The following is a 17,496-nucleotide window of genomic DNA, read 5'->3' on the forward strand; positions in this document are numbered from 1 at the left end:
TAGAAGTCAGTACGAACTCTGAAAGTCACGAGTCTCCCACACGAGCCGCCCTTCCCCACACCAGCCTCATGGGAAGATAGATTCCCCCCAGCGCCAGCCACATTTGCATGCCGTCGGAATCTTTCCGCCTTCAGCGACAATAATTAGTTTTTCATGCTTTCGTTGACATTCTCACTTTATTATCATTAGAGGTGTTAACAGGCAGAGACACGCCGACAAAAAGGCGGGCTTTCCGGGGGAAAACGGTACTTCTGTAATTATGTTAATGAGGAGACGGTGGTGGAGGGGGATCTCAGAGCAACCCGCTTGCTACAGTCGGGGCGTTCGGCCTCGGCCAATAAGAAGGAAGGATTTAGGAATTTTGCTTCGGGCCGTTTCGCCTTTATCCTCCCTTCAGTAAGTTCCAGGTCTTTAGTTTTGCACCCTGGGTAAAGGGGAGACCAACCGATCTTCTCACTCCGGCATGAAACAGTTTTTCTTCCAACCCGCAACCCCTCACCCCCAAAACACCGCGCGCGCGCATGCGCTCTCAAGTCGTCAACAAATAGCGAAAACCCCCTCCGCCAACGACGTTAGCCTCCTGTGCAGGCCTCCGGGAGGTGGAAGTTTTGATACTGCGTTTTGTAGAATTTTTAACGCGTTCTTTTGCCGGCCATCCTGCAACCAGCCGCCCGGAGAAGGTTTGTACTCGCCACGGGATGGCCAGCAAAAGAACGCGTTAAAAATTCTACTAAACGCAGTATCAAAACTCCCACCCGCCCGGAGGCCTGCACAGGAGGCTACAACGACATGCGCAGAGGAAACGCGGCGCATAAAATATACAGTCCCATCTGGTGATCACAAAGCATTCAGCACATAATTAAAAGCGGTCAGGAGAACGGCGGGAATCAATATGATCCCCCCGATGGCTCTCCAATATCTATTAAACGTTGATAGCTCACAGCACTCCCGACAAATCAAAGCGCGGCACTGACTGCGCGGATTTCGCGCGCCTCGCCGGGGCAAAGCTCGCGGGAAAATTGACGACGTTATCGGGCTAATCCAGCCGCCGCCCACTCCCCGCACAATGGAGAGAAAATAGCGGGACGTTACGCAGCACTTTCACCGGGTTTACAGGCACAGGGGTCGGGTTGAAATGATAGGCGGGAGTTTTAAGATAGCCTGGGTGCCATCCTATTTGTATGCCGGGGCTCCCATACTCTAGCCTGAGTGTCAGCTTTTTTAGCTGTCGTCCGCTCCGGCTCTTGGGGAGTAGACGAAAGCTAAAGAGGCTGACACTCAGGCTATCCATACTCACTCCCTAAAAAATGTCTGGAAAAATCATTTTGGTTTGGTTTGGTTTCCAGTCGATTCAGATCTAACCGTCTCCAGACTATTTCTTAGGAAGCGAGTGTGGGAGCCCCGGCATACAAATAGCATGGCACCTAGGCTAGTTTTAAGAGGAGTTGGTGGCGGAATTTGAAAGCTGTTTTTTGGGGGTACACAAACTTAAACAGGAACGACCGGAACAAGAAAATCATCAACGTCCCTGCAAAAAGAGCGCATGTTATCGTTTGCTCGAAATATACGTTGTAAAATTTACTTGTGTTATATAAATCATACGTGTTATTACAAAATGCCATACATTACAAAGCACACATTCATGGACATTCAAATGCAAGGCAATGGGCAGATTCATGGGAAGCGCAGGTTGCCTGGCGCAGAGTTGTGCAAAATTGCGTTTTGGACGCAGACAAGAGAAGGAGAGAAGCTGCAGTAGAGAAACGGCGACAGCGAAAGACGTAGCACCCCTAACTACACAGCACACATGCAGCGTGTGTAACAGCTAGGGTCTAGGGCCCAGGGCAAGACTATCAATCCACACCCGAAGCCACATGAGAACTACAGAGGCGCATTGATAAGTCTGCTGAGAGACCGAATTAAAGTTGCCGAAGTAGTTCTGTAGCGTCCTCTGGCGGAAAGGCAGGGCGTGCATCCGTGCATCCTTCCTGACAATACGCAGTACCTATAATCTACAGTAACTCTCATTGAATGATAGGCTAATGGAATTTGAGGATGAGCTGGATAATTTCAACTTTAACATTATTCAAATCTGTGAAGCAAGAAGGAGAGGGATGTCTTGTCCATACTAGAAGCGGTGAATAAACTACATAGAGACAGCTTAACCACGGTAGTGATCAGGGAGCGAAAAATCTCTGGAAGTTTCCTTACCTCTGGAAGACGCCAGATTGTCGACGTGCGTACACTCCGACCTACAGCGCCGGTCTGAGCAAACTTGGCGAGACGAGGTGGTTTTCTTTGCCAGGAGAAGAATTTATAGCTGAACAGAAAAGTCATTTTCGCGAAACCCAAAAGGGCTTACGCCAGATGGTAGGTTTTAAGAGGCACACATCGTATATATCTTGAATATCGTTGCTGTATATGCAAAAGTTTTGCAGATTTTCAAAATAACATCTGGTGAAGTATTCATTGTAACACATGTTAGCCATTTCTTAGCTTGAAAAATATCCATTTCAAAGGACTGGCCGCGGCCTTCAACGCACGTTAACACACCAGTACGGTTCAAACGTGAACTTTTGTTTGATGATTTTGCAAGTTCATAACATAGAGGTTAATTAAGGCTAGGTCGAGCGCGACAAGACCCCTAACATGTTCCATAGGACCTGCTACTTGCCCTGAGTAACTACCACGCCAAGTACAACACTCGTTAGAGCTGTTCTTGGCTCTTTACAACACACATTATGTATTTGGAGGACTATATCACAGGCGGGCGCTGAAAGCATATGTTTCTTCGAAATATGATTTCAAAGATATTAAGGCCAATGACATTTGCAGACTCAAATGTGAAGAACCCAGTTGTAACAACATTTATATTGGAGAGACTGGCGAGCCATTAAGGAAAGGTACAAATAACATTGCACGAGTGAACTGTGTTGAACTTGGCACATTGCAGATCTGAGTTTCCTGCCAAAGCTTTCTCTTGCTTAAGAAACGTAGAAGCTTTGAAATGTTACACTAATATGGCAAAGAAACGCACGGCGCCTTAAAAGCTAAGTGTTTATTGTAGCATATGTTTGCCATTGCTTAAGGTTATGCTGCAATGGGATATTCTATCTTAGGCAACTTGAAAAATGGTCACTTTCAAACCTGATCTCAACCGTATGTTAATACACCACTGTCATTCAAAAAGACTTCTGTTTTATCATATTGCAAGTTCATAACATAGAGGATTAAGGCTAGGAGCGGGCAAAGACCTCACCCATGTCTTCTAGGAAGCCCTGGCCAAGTACAACGCATTACCACATCATGGCACATGCTACTCTTGGCTCTTTGCAACACACAGGTGGGGAATGGGTGTTTGGGTAGTGGGGATTGGGGGATTGTAGAAGTGGGAAGTAATTTGGTCAACCTGTAAAACGTATGAATGCCAGGTTATATTTTCTCTTCATAAAATGATAAATCGGACATTGTCTTAACTTGTTTCGCTAGACGGATGATTTGTTACATAGACACTCAAATACGAAGACAGTTTTATACTACGTACAGTTAGGATTTTTCTTTCAGAATACCAGTGTCTCGTGGCACCACTATCCGCTAAATCTGTTGAATATAGAACGTGTGTAGTCTCTTCTCAATACAGGATCCCAACGTTGTCGTTCAGTCTTCATTTGGTCGCAAAACAGTTTATCAACACGAAAAATTGGACCTTTGCTTGACCGTACTACATAATTAGGATTTTTCACCCTAGAATGACAAATCTTACTGACTACTTTGTTCGTCTTTTGATAGTTCTGTAACTCCTTTTGAAACCCAGCCCCTTCTTTGGTTATCTGTCTCGCAATTGCTTCCTTAAAGTGATTGTACAACAAATAATCAGCGTAATTATGTTCTATGAAATTTTGTCGCATCCTGTCGGTGATGTTGTATTGGGTCTTGCCGTAATTCGACCTCTTGGACGGTTGTACGCTGTCGTACATAATGTCCTCAACCGACCAGCACATGCGCCGTCGAAGCAAGACCATCGATTGGTCAAACTGTTCGAGGATCATGACCAATGAGAAGTCTCTCTCAATGTTCCGGATGAAATTTTCAATGGCGGTCTTGTTTTCGTAGTCTTTTTCCTTTAGGCCGAGATCCCTCGCCATACAGTTCCGGTTACAGATATGATCCACAAAGTCTTTTCTTGTAGAGGGTCGATAGAGTTTGTCCCATCTCTTTGGATCCTCAAGGTATGTCAGCACCGGTGGTTTTGAACCAGCCGCCTCCCTCAGGCCTATGAAATACCTCTCCATCTTGAAGTATTTGAACGAAGAACGAAGTCTTGACAACGGTTCTCTCAAGATGGCTACATACTTGGTGTTCTTCGGCATGAGTTTGTGGAAGCCGGTCCTGTTGTAGATGGCGTGGTGGGCAAAAATGTTGGGGTAGCCTCTCGGTAGGGCCAGGTAGTCGCGCTTTGTGATGACGCCGGCTGTCCCGATGGAGGGCCGATCTCGTTCCCGGGGCAGTGCGACCGTCAGACGATGTTTGTGCCCGTACCTGAGGAAGACTTTCTGGACTGTGGTAGACCCGCACTTGTGAACCTTCATGAAGGCCACGTTGGTCTGGGGTTGTTGGCAGGGCGGCGGCGTCAGCTCCGCTACATGTGTGGAGCTGGAAAAAACATCAAAATAAATCACAGCCAGCAATATTTCAAGCTGCTTTGGGGGGGGGGGGTTCGGCCCCGGTTTTTTGGGGGGCACAAAGTCGGTCTTTCTGGTTACTGCCGTCCTAATTGAAATCCCTAGCGCGCTCTGAGCGGGAAGATTTGCGGCGAGCACACCCTTCCCTAGCGCCGTAGAGATTGGGGAGCCACGGCGGTCTTGTTCACCATGGTAGTTCAAACGACGGCAGACGGCAGACGGCAGTCATTTTCAACTCGGAAACTAAATAATTTGGCCAGAAAAAACGTTTACAGCTGTCTCATCCAGTGTACATAACATTTAGACAACTGATAATGTCACAAATGTAGGTCTATAAACTGTATGCAATAAGATATAAACATTATAAAGGTGTAGGACAATCCAATTTTCATCAACAAATCGCATCAAAGGCAGACAATATTACACTAAAGACGATTATCACTTTGATAATGAAGAATCGCAATACCTGAGTAAAGACGCTCTTTTTACACAACCCAGTGTTTTATTTACAGCCGACGTTTCGGTGACCGTCTGTCACCTTTCTCAGGGCAAGTTTGACTGGTCCACATTACACTGCAGCACAGGTGTCGCTGCTACAGATGCATTCCCAAACGTAAAATATTTACCTGTTAGTAGGTTGTGCGGATAACCATCCTTTTAGCCTGGGACGCGTTTCACGTGATGTCACCAGGTTTTCCTCAAAGTGCAACAACAGAAACAAAGCGATGACCAGTGCTGACGTCACCGACAGGAAAAATCTCCAGAGGTTCTGCCGTGTCCACAGAAATGTTACAATGGGTGGTTGTTCTTTGATGTTTTTCCTCAGATGCTTTGGCCTGCATGAAGATTCAGAAGAAAGATCTGTTACGAAGTGCACGTCGAGGACGGGTGTACTTGGCATGTAGATATTAGTTGAGACAAAAGCGTTACGATTAGAACTAGAGAGAGTCCTTAGTCGTCCAGACCAATGGTAAACTTTCTGACAAATTGCCACCTAAACATCAACTTGGAGATTATATACTAGAAACTGTTAGATTGCTAGCTGTCGCGTCCTACATGTATCACTAGTAGTTTTGTAGCGACCTCTGGCGGAAAGGCAGGCGCTTTCAATTTTCATCGATCTTTCCCGATAATGTGAAAATGGTCCATAACTTCATTTAAGTTTTGACCTCCTGACCTCACAGTCTTATCTCATGGTCGGAGTTCTCGGAAACCAGGAATTGTCTGACTCATCGTAGCCTCGCCTCAAACAGATCGATAAGAACAGCTGGTTTTGCTTTTTGCTACGATTTTGCCTCAGCAACTGTAACTAACATAGACGAGTGGAAATTGTGTGAACATTTCACCGACTTATAGCAAATCTTTTTGTCGGACGTAGCGGCAAAATGCTATAACTGAGTGCAACAAATTGTCTTTGTTCGTTTGTTTGTTTGTTTGTTTGTTTGAGCATTTGTGTACTCATGAAATACGTCCTGCTGGTCGTACCTTTTTTTCATTGAGGTCACAAGGGAAGACATCAGGGTCAGATAAAATATAACAAGCTAGATGACATGATTTAAGTCCTAATAAATCCATATACATACAGTGTGGATTGTTGTTGCCGGGTAACGACCAACTGCATGCGTTGTTATTGGGGAGGGGGGTGTTCAATATCGACTGACATTGCCAAGACCAATTGCAAACCAGCCTGCAATGTACAGTACCTACCTGCATCACCATTGGTGCTAGCTAGATATACTAACATACAGCATCTCTATTGGGCATGGCATGGGAACGAAATTTAAGAGCTTTAAACAACGTTATACGCTCGTACCTTTCTCCAACTGTTGCCGGTCTCGCCATGCCGGAATGTGACGTGTAAGGAGACATATATAGCTGCGGCTGTGGAGGTCGAGCTCTGATGAACTTTATTTTGACGAGTCATATCGAAAGAGCTGGCTTGGGCGAAATGGATGCATAAGTAAGAAAGAAAGTCTAAGCTTCCATACAAAACGGTTTCCCATGCTTTTACCAGCAAATACACTTTACAACTTAAAATTGAAAAGTAGATCACAAGTCAAACGCTAACGGCCTGCCTGATAGTTGATATGGGTTGATGCTTTGACCGTTTCTGTGCCTAGTATGAACCAGAGAAACATGATGCCGTCAGAATGTGAGATGTCCATATCATACACAGCTGTCATAACGGCATGCAGTACCATATACAAACATGGGGAGGGGGTGCTTCATAAAATCTTACTGTATTGATATGAGCGTATAAAACTAAATGGCAGTTTTATCAGTTTTTTAAAGTATCACAGAAGTTTGGGTCCTTTCGTAACTTGAGTAGCGAGGTAAATTCAACGTTAATATTTCCCCCAATTATGCTTAACGTACTCTGTTCCTTATTATGATGACATGGTATGTGTAATAACAAACTATAGGAATTCTGAAAGATCAGTTTAATGAAGTCACAAAGACTACGAATAGCATGATAAAACAATTATTTACACAAATGGAATAGCCACGATTTTAAAAAGACTCCTGTCATATACACAACGTCTGGTTTACCGTAATATTTACAAGAAATTAAGGCACTCTGAGAGAGGCCTTTCGTCGGCCATCGTTTTTCTTCATGGTTTTGTATCTTTTGCGAAACATCCTGTCCCAGAATTGCCGTTCTTGTCGTATCAAGGTACAGAAATGGTTGTAGATGCGGATTCTCTGGTTCCACGGACTCGGTCCCAGTATGAAACTTTTCGGTCTCGTTACCGTGTGGCAGTTTCTACCGATAACGGCGTTTATTCTCTTAAAATGTTGCAATTCGGGGTCAAAGTCTTTCCCTTCTTTCTTGATTTTGCCCAAAAGTACCGCTTTAAAATGTTTGTACAGCAAATAATCCGCATAATTTTCCTCGATGAAATTTTGTCGTCTGTCTTCTGTGATGACGTCATGTTTTCTGTACCGCGCTCTTCTTGACCAATATAAATTGTCGTAGATGATGTCCTCGAACAGCCAGCACATACGACGCCGTAACAAGATCAGCGATTGGTCGAAATGCTCCAGGATCATGACCAATGAAAAGTCTCGGTCAATACTACGGATGAATTTGTCAATGGCGCTTCTGTTATCAAAATCCTCCTCTTGAAGTCCAAGATCTCTTGACATACAATTCCTAATGCAAATATGATCTGCAAAATCTCTATCTTTAGGAGGAACATAGACACTATTCCACTTTTTCACATTATCCAGATATGTTACAACTGGAGACCCTTTTCCTGTTTCATTCAGAAGTCCCGGAAAGTATCTTTCCATCCGAAAGTAGTGGAATGCTGACAACAATCTAGAGACCGGCTCTCTTAACACTGTTACGAACTTCGTGTCTTTTTTCATCAACTTCAGTAGTTGAGTCCGGTTGTAGGTGCCGTGGTGGGCGAACATGTCCCAGCGAGCTCCGCCCGGAGGCGGTTCGTAGTCGTCCCGGGTGATGATGCCGTCGTGCCCGATGGTGGGCCCGTCTCTTCCCCGGGGGAGCGCGACGTTCAGACGATGGGTGAACCCGAAGCGGAGAAAACTCCTCTGGAGTGTTGTGGAGCCGCACTTGTGCACCTTGATGAAGGCTATACTCGTGTGCTTGGCGCAGTTTTGCGTGTCGGTAGAACGGGTGGTGTGTACTACGATAGTTCTGTGGGAGTGAGTACTAGTGGTGCTGGCCTCTGCAGTCGTCCACGATTGCGATGTGTTGCCAATGGAGTCATGTTTCTCGCTTTGGGTGGTCTGAAGAAGTCTGATCAGAGAAAAAACATAAGCAATCTAATTACAGAAATTCCTGATACTTGTTTTGCACTGAAGAATGTTTCAATTAGTTTAACGTCCATCAAAATATCATCATTGATGCGTGTTAGGAGTTTGATAAAAACCCAGTACAACATTGTCACGTCGTCTAAGATACTGGAATACTGCCAGTGATGACTGGAATACTGCCACAGACAAGTGTTACTGTTAGCACGGTGCAAGTCGCTGACTGTGACTAAATGCGCAGAACAATCGCAACCTTAACTGAATCCTAGTACATTGTACATGTAGTAGTAGGCATCCTATCATCTCAAGAGATGATGGTAGCATTCTAGGTCTGGTGTTGTGGCCGTGTGCAGCGTCTGGTTTGCCTAGCCCTATCTCCGCATGACAGTCCCGGTCACAGCTAGGAACAAGAAAGTTGAGATCACTGAATCCTACCTATATCTATGAAAAAGTCAGATTCGTACTTGTTGGTGGTTGTTTCCTTCCCTGCCCGCCTTGGTTGCTGCCATGTGACAGACTTCCACTGCAGGCGGACGGTGAAGACGGTGTACCCGGCCCAGCAGCAGGGCCAGCACCACGGGCAGGGAGTACTTCCACAGCCGGGACGGGCCGGTCACACATCCGCACGGAACTCCTCTCTGTTGCACTATTGGTACACTCCTATACCTGGGCGTGGATGGAAATAAAATTGTTATATTTAAAGAAAACTTTATTACATATTTCAGCGTATGTGTAGTAGTGGGATTGGGCCAGACTGTTGCCAGGGCCAGCAGTATACAGACTAGCTCACCGGGTCCAAGACCAACATGCACCCAATTTTTACCATAGACATCCCTCTCAACTGATTTGCTAGCTGACAACAGTTTGGCATCCAGGCTACTTATGCAGTAGGTAATGTCCACTACCATTGTGCTAGCTAGCTAGCTCCTTCTGTGTTAGTCAGTTCCTTGCTAGATGCGCTCACAGAAAAGAGAAGAAGACAGACGCATCTAGTTTACAAAATGAGCACCTGTATCTTGAAAACGTTAACTTTTAGCACTCTGACGTAGCCACTTAGCTATAGATAGTACCAGTTCTCTGTTGGTTATAGGGTAATATATATGAAGCGCGGAGAAGGTTAAATAATTTACAAACATGTATCACTAGCGTCATCTATCGAAATACGTCAACATCACAGTTGACAGGCGGGAGACTGTCATTGACGAGAAAGCGCCATGTGTGGGCGAGTCATTGACCACCATGATCTGTAAAGTCACAGAAGGCAAAGGCCCTACTTAGTAACTGACAGGTTGGTAAGGACATGTACTAATAAAGGATCGAATAATACCAGGGACATATTCGCAACACATCTGCAAGCCTTATACATGAGTAAGCTTGTATGTATACATGTAGTTAATGCACATTTGTAGTGGTTTTAGTGAACCATTTTGTACATGTTCAATCGTCTAAGGAAATGCAAAAATAACCGTGAAAACATGTAAATATAATCTGATTGTACTATCATTGTAGATTTCATTCTGCACTTTGTCTGCAAGAAAACGTCTAAGACTCCTCAAAACACACATAAAATTCCCTCAAAGTTTTAGCTGGATTTCTTTTGGATACATTTGATAACATAAATGCAGGAGAATACAGCTAGTGACCTTGGCAGTTGAACATAAAACCGTGGCACAATTGGCGCCTGACCAAGTCTGCCTGCGTACATAGGAACATCCTACACCAGAAATAGCGGCATGGACGTGTCAGGCTCGCGAGTTCTCGTGATTGTGACCAGCGGATGCGCGCATATCTCTACACAACGTTACGTACACAGTTACATACCTGCTGTTTGATTTATCGTAGACCCACCGCATCTTCTCTAGAACCAGAGCGTCTCTGTTGTTGTTTCCAGACCCGCTAGTAAAGCACAGCAAGCGAGGGCGACGTCCTTTAGAGTAGTACTAGCGATCCCATGTCGGTATTTGGGCCATGATCTCCGGTTGGAGGCGGCACGACAAAACCGACTTGGGGAATGTGCGAAGCTGACATCACAAGGCTTCAAGTCAGCACTAGTACTGGCGCTACGTATTTGGCCACTGTGAAAATATCGTTACGCATCGATCACGTGTTTATTCTGGCCACAGGGAAAATATTGCGGACTGTTTTTTCAGTCCCGCTGTTGGAGCAAGGATCCTTCCACTGCATGATGGGTGCTGTCCTGGATATCATGCTACAAAAACTGCACGCCATCCATGAAATTCCACCCTAATACTTATGCCTATACCCTATTAGACCTAACACCCTAAACCATTATGCTTCAGTCTACTTCTAGTACATCTGTACTAGTGTCTAGTTTGCTATTTCTACATTTGGTCCACGACTTTTTCTACGATTTTCAACTGAATCGTCTCAATGCTTTGCCACATCATAGTGCTTTAGTAAGTGTGCCTTTTCCCTCCATGCCTTGCTCCACTAGTTCTACCAGCCAAGGGAAAGGATGCAGAAAAGCATGCTGTACACCTGATAGGAGATCATTGTGAAGCACCTCCCCATGACTTGTCCTGGTATTTAACACTGTTTCTCTTGTTTATTGAGAAAGCTCATGTTGTCTTACCCCACAGTGGGAGGGAATAGCATGGATCTTCAGCACATACTCAGTGACAGCATTTAAAGTTCCTGCAATGTTACAGCTGAATCGCAAGGTGGACTATATTTCTATTTTTGCTGAACAACAATTGAGTTATAATCTTTTATTGTGGTCCAATGCTCAAAAGAGCGAAGCATGACATCTTTGCTATAACCAGCTTTTCCTAAAGGATGCCCTTGGTGTCTAAAGGAACTGTGAGCAAGTTCAACAATTGATTACCCAAGGCAACAAGTGCAACAAAAATATGTTCTACTCCATATTATATTGTACAGTGATCCCCTGATACATGGCTCCTCTGCTAAGAGAGAGTACCAGTTAGGGCTGGTGCTTCAAACAGCTTTACAATTTTCACATACAACATATCTCCTTTGATACTTGTAAAGAATCATTTCTACAATTCACTACCTTATGAGGACTGTACTGGGGAACTTTTGGTGGTCACATTGCTGAGACAAAATGTTCTTTACCTACCGAAACATCAAGAAAATAGGAATTATATGTACATGTACTGTCCATAAATGAAGAAAATCTGTGTCTTTATTCTACTATAGCTGCTGAATACAGATATTTTCCATTCTTGGGGATAACCCAGAATGCATTGCTGGAGTACATACATAAATGGTAGAGGTCAACATTTATTCATATTTTCATCTTTCTCCTTTTTAAGGTCAATTTTCAAATGCACATTTTATTTTGCATTGCCACTTTTCATACAAACAACACTACTACCATTCTTACTTGTTTGTCATGTGTTCTGTGTACATCATCTCTTGTACAAGCTGTGGCTTAAGATTTCTGCACAGCTACTACTACGACTACTACTATACAACATCTTTGGCCCCTACACCATCAAAAAGGACTTGAAGGTTTCACCTTACTTTGCACAGAAATGTTCATCAGAACAAAGACCAACAGAACAGCAAAGTTGTAACAAAAGTTAACAGAACTTCGCAAGAAACATTACAATTGAAGTACTCTGGTCCAGAAGGAGTAATGTAGTTCCTCTGAGATGATTGAATCCTGTTGGTTTTGTTAAATCTACCTTGAGTTTAACCTTGAATGCAGCAGGAACTTTATGGCAACTAAATAGTAGCAAAATCATACTGCTAAGTAGGCCCTCTCTCATGAAAAATTCAACGCACATTGAACTGTTGGGTTGTTGGGTCCTCAAAAGATTTCAAGAACTCGATTGCTACAACGTTCTTGCTGTGTTCCGGTAAATTTGACAACACAGACTGGAGTCAAGCATGACAACTTACTCTCTGAAGAATTTTAATACTCACTTCTGGACCACAGTATTCCTTTTATGTACATTACAGAAGTGCTTGGAGCACCTGTACATGTAATCTCCAAGCAGATCCTAGGGTAGCAAAAGACAGTATCAAATTGGCCAGGCAGTATCCATTCACCAGAGAGGGTATGGATCCTCTCTGGCGAATGGATACTGCCTGGCCAATTTGATACTGTCTTTTGCCACCCTAGGATCTGCTTAGAGATTACTGTACATGAATGAGTGTTGAATGGAGTACTATAGCGGAGCTGGGGTTGGCACACTCATGAGAGGAGACTCCAGAGCAGGGGAGTCGTGGGCAGGACTCGGGGTGTAGGAGTTGATCTTGTCAGCCAAGGCACTGAACTGCTTGTGCACCGCCTCTGAATGCTGGAAAAAACAACATGTTATGTTGTCACAGATTGTCATGTAATATCCTAACTACATGCATAGGCTTTACATGCAATAATACATTATTCAATACATAGCTAAACTTTAGTAAGTGTAAAGGAAACAAAACTAATGCTGCTTCTTCACTACAGACACTTAACATAACTTGCAATGTTGACTTAAATGTTTTTAGTTTATATGATACATGTATATGAAGTTGCACTTTTCTACTTTGTCACAAGGGAAAATTTGCAATTATTTTATAATCTACAGTATTCTATACTGTAGTTTGATTCATTACTGAGAGCTACAAAAGTACAGAACATTGAAGTCACCTCTTTTGTAGGTTCCAGTTGTGTCTGCAGTTTGGTGAGTCTGGATGTGGGGAGTTTGGGATGGAGGAACCACAGCAGTCTCAGCAGGTGTCTCCGCACGCCCTCTCTCGACGCAACCACCAGGAAAAAGTTATCAAAAACTGCCGTGCAGAAATCCTCTGACGAGAAGTCATCCGCCATGCTGATGAGCAGAGACACCAGGAGGTGCACGAACGGGTCTTCTAAGGACAAGTCATTGTGAGTGTCTGTCATCTTTGGTATGATGTGCGTGATGGCGTCCTTGTTGCGGTGCTTGGTGACGTTGTACAGGTAATACAGCGTGAGGATGGCGGCGATGCCATGCTGGCGGATGGACTTGGTGAAGGTTTTTGGAATCGAGCTGTTTTTGTGTTTCTCTGTGAGTTTTTTGGTGACGAGTCGGACTTGGTCCTCCACCATGAGGCCCATCAGGGCTGGAAGGAACTTGGTGATGACTTCATTGTCCTGAGGGAGACAAAACACAAAGTGTAGACTGTAGACATTAGGCAGTCTTTGATTTTAAGTCAGAGCTACCTACTTGGCACAGAACATCATCACAGTAATAGCACAACAAATTGAATGATGAATGCTTGCATGAGTTTTTTAATTAAAAAAAACAGCTTTCTTCACATAAGAGGTTTCCTTAATTTAAAACTATCCACTTTATAGCAACAAAGTTAACAATAAATGCTTGTTTGAGTTTTTTCCCATCCAAAGCAAAACAAAATGGTGCTACTCTACTCACAGGCTTAGGTTCCTTGAAGACCTGGCTGTCAATCATTTCCCAGGCTCCCAGTCCGAGGGACAACATACGCAGCAGCAGGGACAGCTCTGGGCTATCCTGTAGGGGGAGACATATCCACAACAGATTATACATCTAGGATGGCTTTATTTGGTATGACCAAGTCTCAAATATGTTGTTCAAGTTCTTGACCCTTGACCAGCTAAATATCATTACTAACCGGAATAATATTAAGTAACACGTGCCGTAGCCATACTGCACCACTAGCTAACGAAAAAGCATAAAGCTTCGTGCTCAGTCTATGGTCACCCAATTCAACTTTTTACAGCATATATCAAACTGATAAATTTGCCAAAACTGACCTGGCAGTTGCAAATACTACAGTGACTGAGAACAACCATTAAGCTACAAAACATCAGTATTTGGTGAGTGAACATATGTGTGCTGTCCTTACCCTGGGTAGAGACTCCTGTGCCACCAGATGCTGCAGGACCTTCAGACTGCTGGAGGCGACGGTGTTCACAGCGTACGGGTCACACAGGATCATGGACAGGTCACTGTGGGCAGGGGGGCACAGAGTTCAAGGTTAGAAATACTGATTTTTTCACTGTACTTTTATGTTCATGGTTTTCAGAACCACCTCTGTACCATGAACTTGCCAAATCAGCTGTCTTTTGCCATCCCCTTCTCTTGCTACTGTGAAGATTGAAGTTCTTTGAACAAGTCCATCTTCTTCCAATGTGAAATGTTGCTACCGTGAAAACAAAGTGAATTACAGTATTAGGTGCCTTGGCAGCTGACAACTTGAACATTACCTGGTGAGCATGCATATTAATTTTTATGGTGAACAAGTTCCTTATAGTGTGCTTTTTATGTGTGTAATACATTAGTCTTTCACCATTGACAAGACCCAACGTATATACAGTACATACTGAATCCCAGCTCTTACCCCAGCACCTGCTCCTGACCTCGCTTGACCCCGTCCAGGAAGCCCTGCAGCTCTCGTGCCCGCTTGGCGTCAATGAAGCGCTCTCGGATGCAGGCGTCCAGACACCAGGTGAACTTGTGGCAGGGGTCAACTGAACAGATCTCATGCACCTGGGACAAATTAAACATGGGTTAAATCAACAGGAAAACAATGGTTTAGTTTTTAGTAGGACCCATACTACCAAAAATTTGAGTGGTGCAGTTAAAATTTTTCTGGTGCAGGCAATTTTCAGTGTTACCTGCACCAGTGCAGATATGCAGAAAAAAGCATTTCAAGCCCTGATTCTGACTGATTTTGATGATTAGATATCCAACAAATTCTACAAGATGGCATATGACAGTACTTTGAGCTAAAAGGAAGTGACCAGTATACTTTACAACAACACATCTATTTTCCTCAAAAAAAGATATCAAATAAGTTTGTATCTAAGTCCATCCAAGCATGCAGTCTACAACCTACAACCCTAAACCTGTGCTGTCCATACCTCTGTGTCGTGTAGTGCCATAAGCAGTTCAGCTCTCAGCGTACAGTAGTGAACGTTTCTCGTGCGAAGGAACAGCGTCCGTAGGAACTGTAGGACCATGTCGTACAGCTTCACATCCCGGCCTATCATGTGCATCAGCTTCTGAACTACCTATAAGGAGGAACACAATGAAAATGTTAATTCACATATGCTTTAATTGTATCTTACAGAATTCTTTCAGTGGCACAGTAATATCTAGTGCTGTGTACTGGTTCACTTGAACTAGTACACAAAACTAGGACTTACAAAAAATTTTTTTTTTAATCATCACATTTCCCTTTTTGTTCTAAACCACCTGAAATCTTGGTTGAGGATTGTCCTAAACCTGAACCTAAACCTCTGGACTTGAATCTGGACCTGGACCTGAACGTGGGTTTAGGTACATAGAACTAGTAATGTTTCAACTTAAATACACCTCAATCACATCAATATTTTCTTTTCAGAAAACAAATTTTACCAGAATGGATGTACTCATGTAGTTCATGACTTAGATACATTGTCTTTCTTCTATTAAATCTTGTACTTTAAAGGACTATTATTAAGAGAGTCGCATACTTACCTCCCCCTGTCTGCGTGACTTTGGTGCAGGTGTGAAGAAGTTGTTGGAGTTGGCAGGTTCCAGACTGAACAGTAACGTGTCCTTCTCCTTAATGTACTGACTCAGCAGTGGAGATACCTCATCTCCAAACAGAGACTGGAAAACACAGAAGAACCCAACAATGTTATACTATAGAAATACGAAATATGTATAGAAAATTGTTCTTGCATATTATAAAGTTAATTATACAATATCTGTCAGTCTTACAGTAACTTACATGTACATGTACTAGTAAGTAAAGTCACTCTAGATCTAATACAGATATGAATGTCTACAGATTGTAATCCACCAAAAAACTGATGTACACACTACACAGACACCTTACAAATCAATACTTCCTTCCCAATGTTTCCAATGTTTTAACCTTTTCTCTACTGCCTACTCCTGTAATAAAATAGAGGATTGGCAGCCAAACAGCTACTTCAGTATCACTATGCTAAAGGTTAAAAAAAATAACAGGTAGTCCCTGGTCCCGTACCTGGTTATTTCTCCAGATCTGTCTCTTGACTTCTGTGGCGCTCTCCTTGTACAGGTTCGGGTCTTCTAGCAGCTTCTTCAGGTAGTCTTCTGGGATGTTGTTGATGTGTTTCATCACGTGCATGACCACTGGTCGCAGCGTGGGGTTCTTTATCGTCAGGAAACACTTCTCCAGCATCGCTTCCAGTTTCGCTTTGCTCTCGGCATCCGTGTCTTTCTCTGAGACAAGGCTGGAGACTTGCTGCATCAGGCGATCCTTCAGCCTCTCCACCATGGACCCGTGGAAGTCAAACCGGTTCACGCTGTGCAGGTCCAGTAGCGGCAGGGCGGGTTTTAGAGATGGCAGGAGGATGCTGTTCTCATCTTGGAACTCCTGGATGGCGCGGATCGGATCCGTGCACGTGGAGAGAGCTTCTCGCAACTGTTCGCCTCCGGGAATGCCGAGGTCAGTCAGTCCAGTACTACTCGCTGTTTGAACCACAGGTTCAGTCGACTTTTTCTGAGCCATGGCGTCCGTTCACAACAATGAAAGGTGCTTTGTAGTTTGCGGGGTTGACAATTATGACTGACTTGACAATGTGTTTTTCAATGAAAAATGCAGTTTAGAATCTTGACATGATGCCCCCTTAACACCAGCACTACCCTAACTGCCCTGGGAATGTGAAAAATCAACACTGCTTCAGCTAAGACACGCTGAGATAAGTTTCATATGGAGGAAGATTCATATCAATGGCAGGCCTGCAGTACCCCCAAGGAAAGCATGGTGGCTTTCCAGATGACAAAGATTTACTCCGCGAGTCTACGCAAAATAAAGTGTGTTTCGCCGGGAAAATAAGAAGCAATAACAGTGAAACTTGCCCTGTGTGACCCTGGCTACCTCCTACACAATTGGATCTGTGATAGACCCCCGAACGTTTTCTCCTGAAGGGGAAAATTGTCCAAAACCTCGGCAGCAGTCGTAGGGGCAACTGCTCCCTCTTCAAGATGGCCGCCATGGGCCAACGAGCGAAGGGCGCATGCCTATAAAGTTGGTCTGAAGAAAGATAGCGCACGATTTGTAAAATATC

At 44.0% G+C, this 17,496-nt stretch overlaps 2 protein-coding genes and 1 pseudogene across 2 annotated transcripts; all 3 read right to left on the reverse strand.

The window, feature by feature from the left end:
- Positions 1-3,536: 3,536 nt before the first annotated feature.
- Positions 3,537-5,448, reverse strand: LOC109484435 (galactose-3-O-sulfotransferase 3-like). Its single transcript, XM_019787684.1, has 2 exons — positions 5,309-5,448; positions 3,537-4,653 (listed from the first exon to the last, which is right to left on the reverse strand). The coding sequence occupies exon 2, from the start codon at positions 4,587-4,589 to the stop codon at positions 3,588-3,590; it is 1,002 nt and encodes a 333-aa protein (XP_019643243.1). The 5' UTR covers positions 4,590-4,653; positions 5,309-5,448; the 3' UTR covers positions 3,537-3,587.
- Positions 5,449-7,156: 1,708 nt separating this feature from the next.
- On the reverse strand, positions 7,157-10,567 carry LOC109484426 (annotated as a pseudogene).
- Positions 10,568-12,562: 1,995 nt separating this feature from the next.
- On the reverse strand, positions 12,563-17,449 carry LOC109484700 (negative elongation factor B-like). Its single transcript, XM_019788050.1, has 8 exons — positions 16,431-17,449; positions 15,914-16,048; positions 15,316-15,465; positions 14,793-14,941; positions 14,298-14,400; positions 13,847-13,942; positions 13,084-13,566; positions 12,563-12,748 (listed from the first exon to the last, which is right to left on the reverse strand). Exons 1-8 carry the CDS (start codon positions 16,935-16,937, stop codon positions 12,617-12,619), a joined length of 1,755 nt encoding a protein of 584 aa, XP_019643609.1. The 5' UTR covers positions 16,938-17,449; the 3' UTR covers positions 12,563-12,616.
- Between the last annotated feature and the right edge of the window lie 47 nt (positions 17,450-17,496).

This window comes from Branchiostoma belcheri, unplaced genomic scaffold (assembly GCF_001625305.1).
Source record: "Branchiostoma belcheri isolate BF01 breed outbred unplaced genomic scaffold, Haploidv18h27 scaffold7, whole genome shotgun sequence".
Taxonomy (NCBI): domain Eukaryota; kingdom Metazoa; phylum Chordata; class Leptocardii; order Amphioxiformes; family Branchiostomatidae; genus Branchiostoma; species Branchiostoma belcheri.

Coding starts and splice junctions, on each gene's coding strand:
- LOC109484435 (XM_019787684.1), bottom strand. CDS start 4,589: ATGAAGGTTCACAAGTGCGGGTCTACCACAGTCCAGAAAGTCTTCCTC.
- LOC109484700 (XM_019788050.1), bottom strand. CDS start 16,937: ATGGCTCAGAAAAAGTCGACTGAACCTGTGGTTCAAACAGCGAGTAGT. Junction 15,466..15,913: donor AGTCACGCAGACAGGGGGAG/GTAAGTATGCGA, acceptor TCCTCCTTATAG/GTAGTTCAGAAGCTGATGCA. Junction 14,401..14,792: donor GGTCAGGAGCAGGTGCTGGG/GTAAGAGCTGGG, acceptor CCCTGCCCACAG/TGACCTGTCCATGATCCTGT.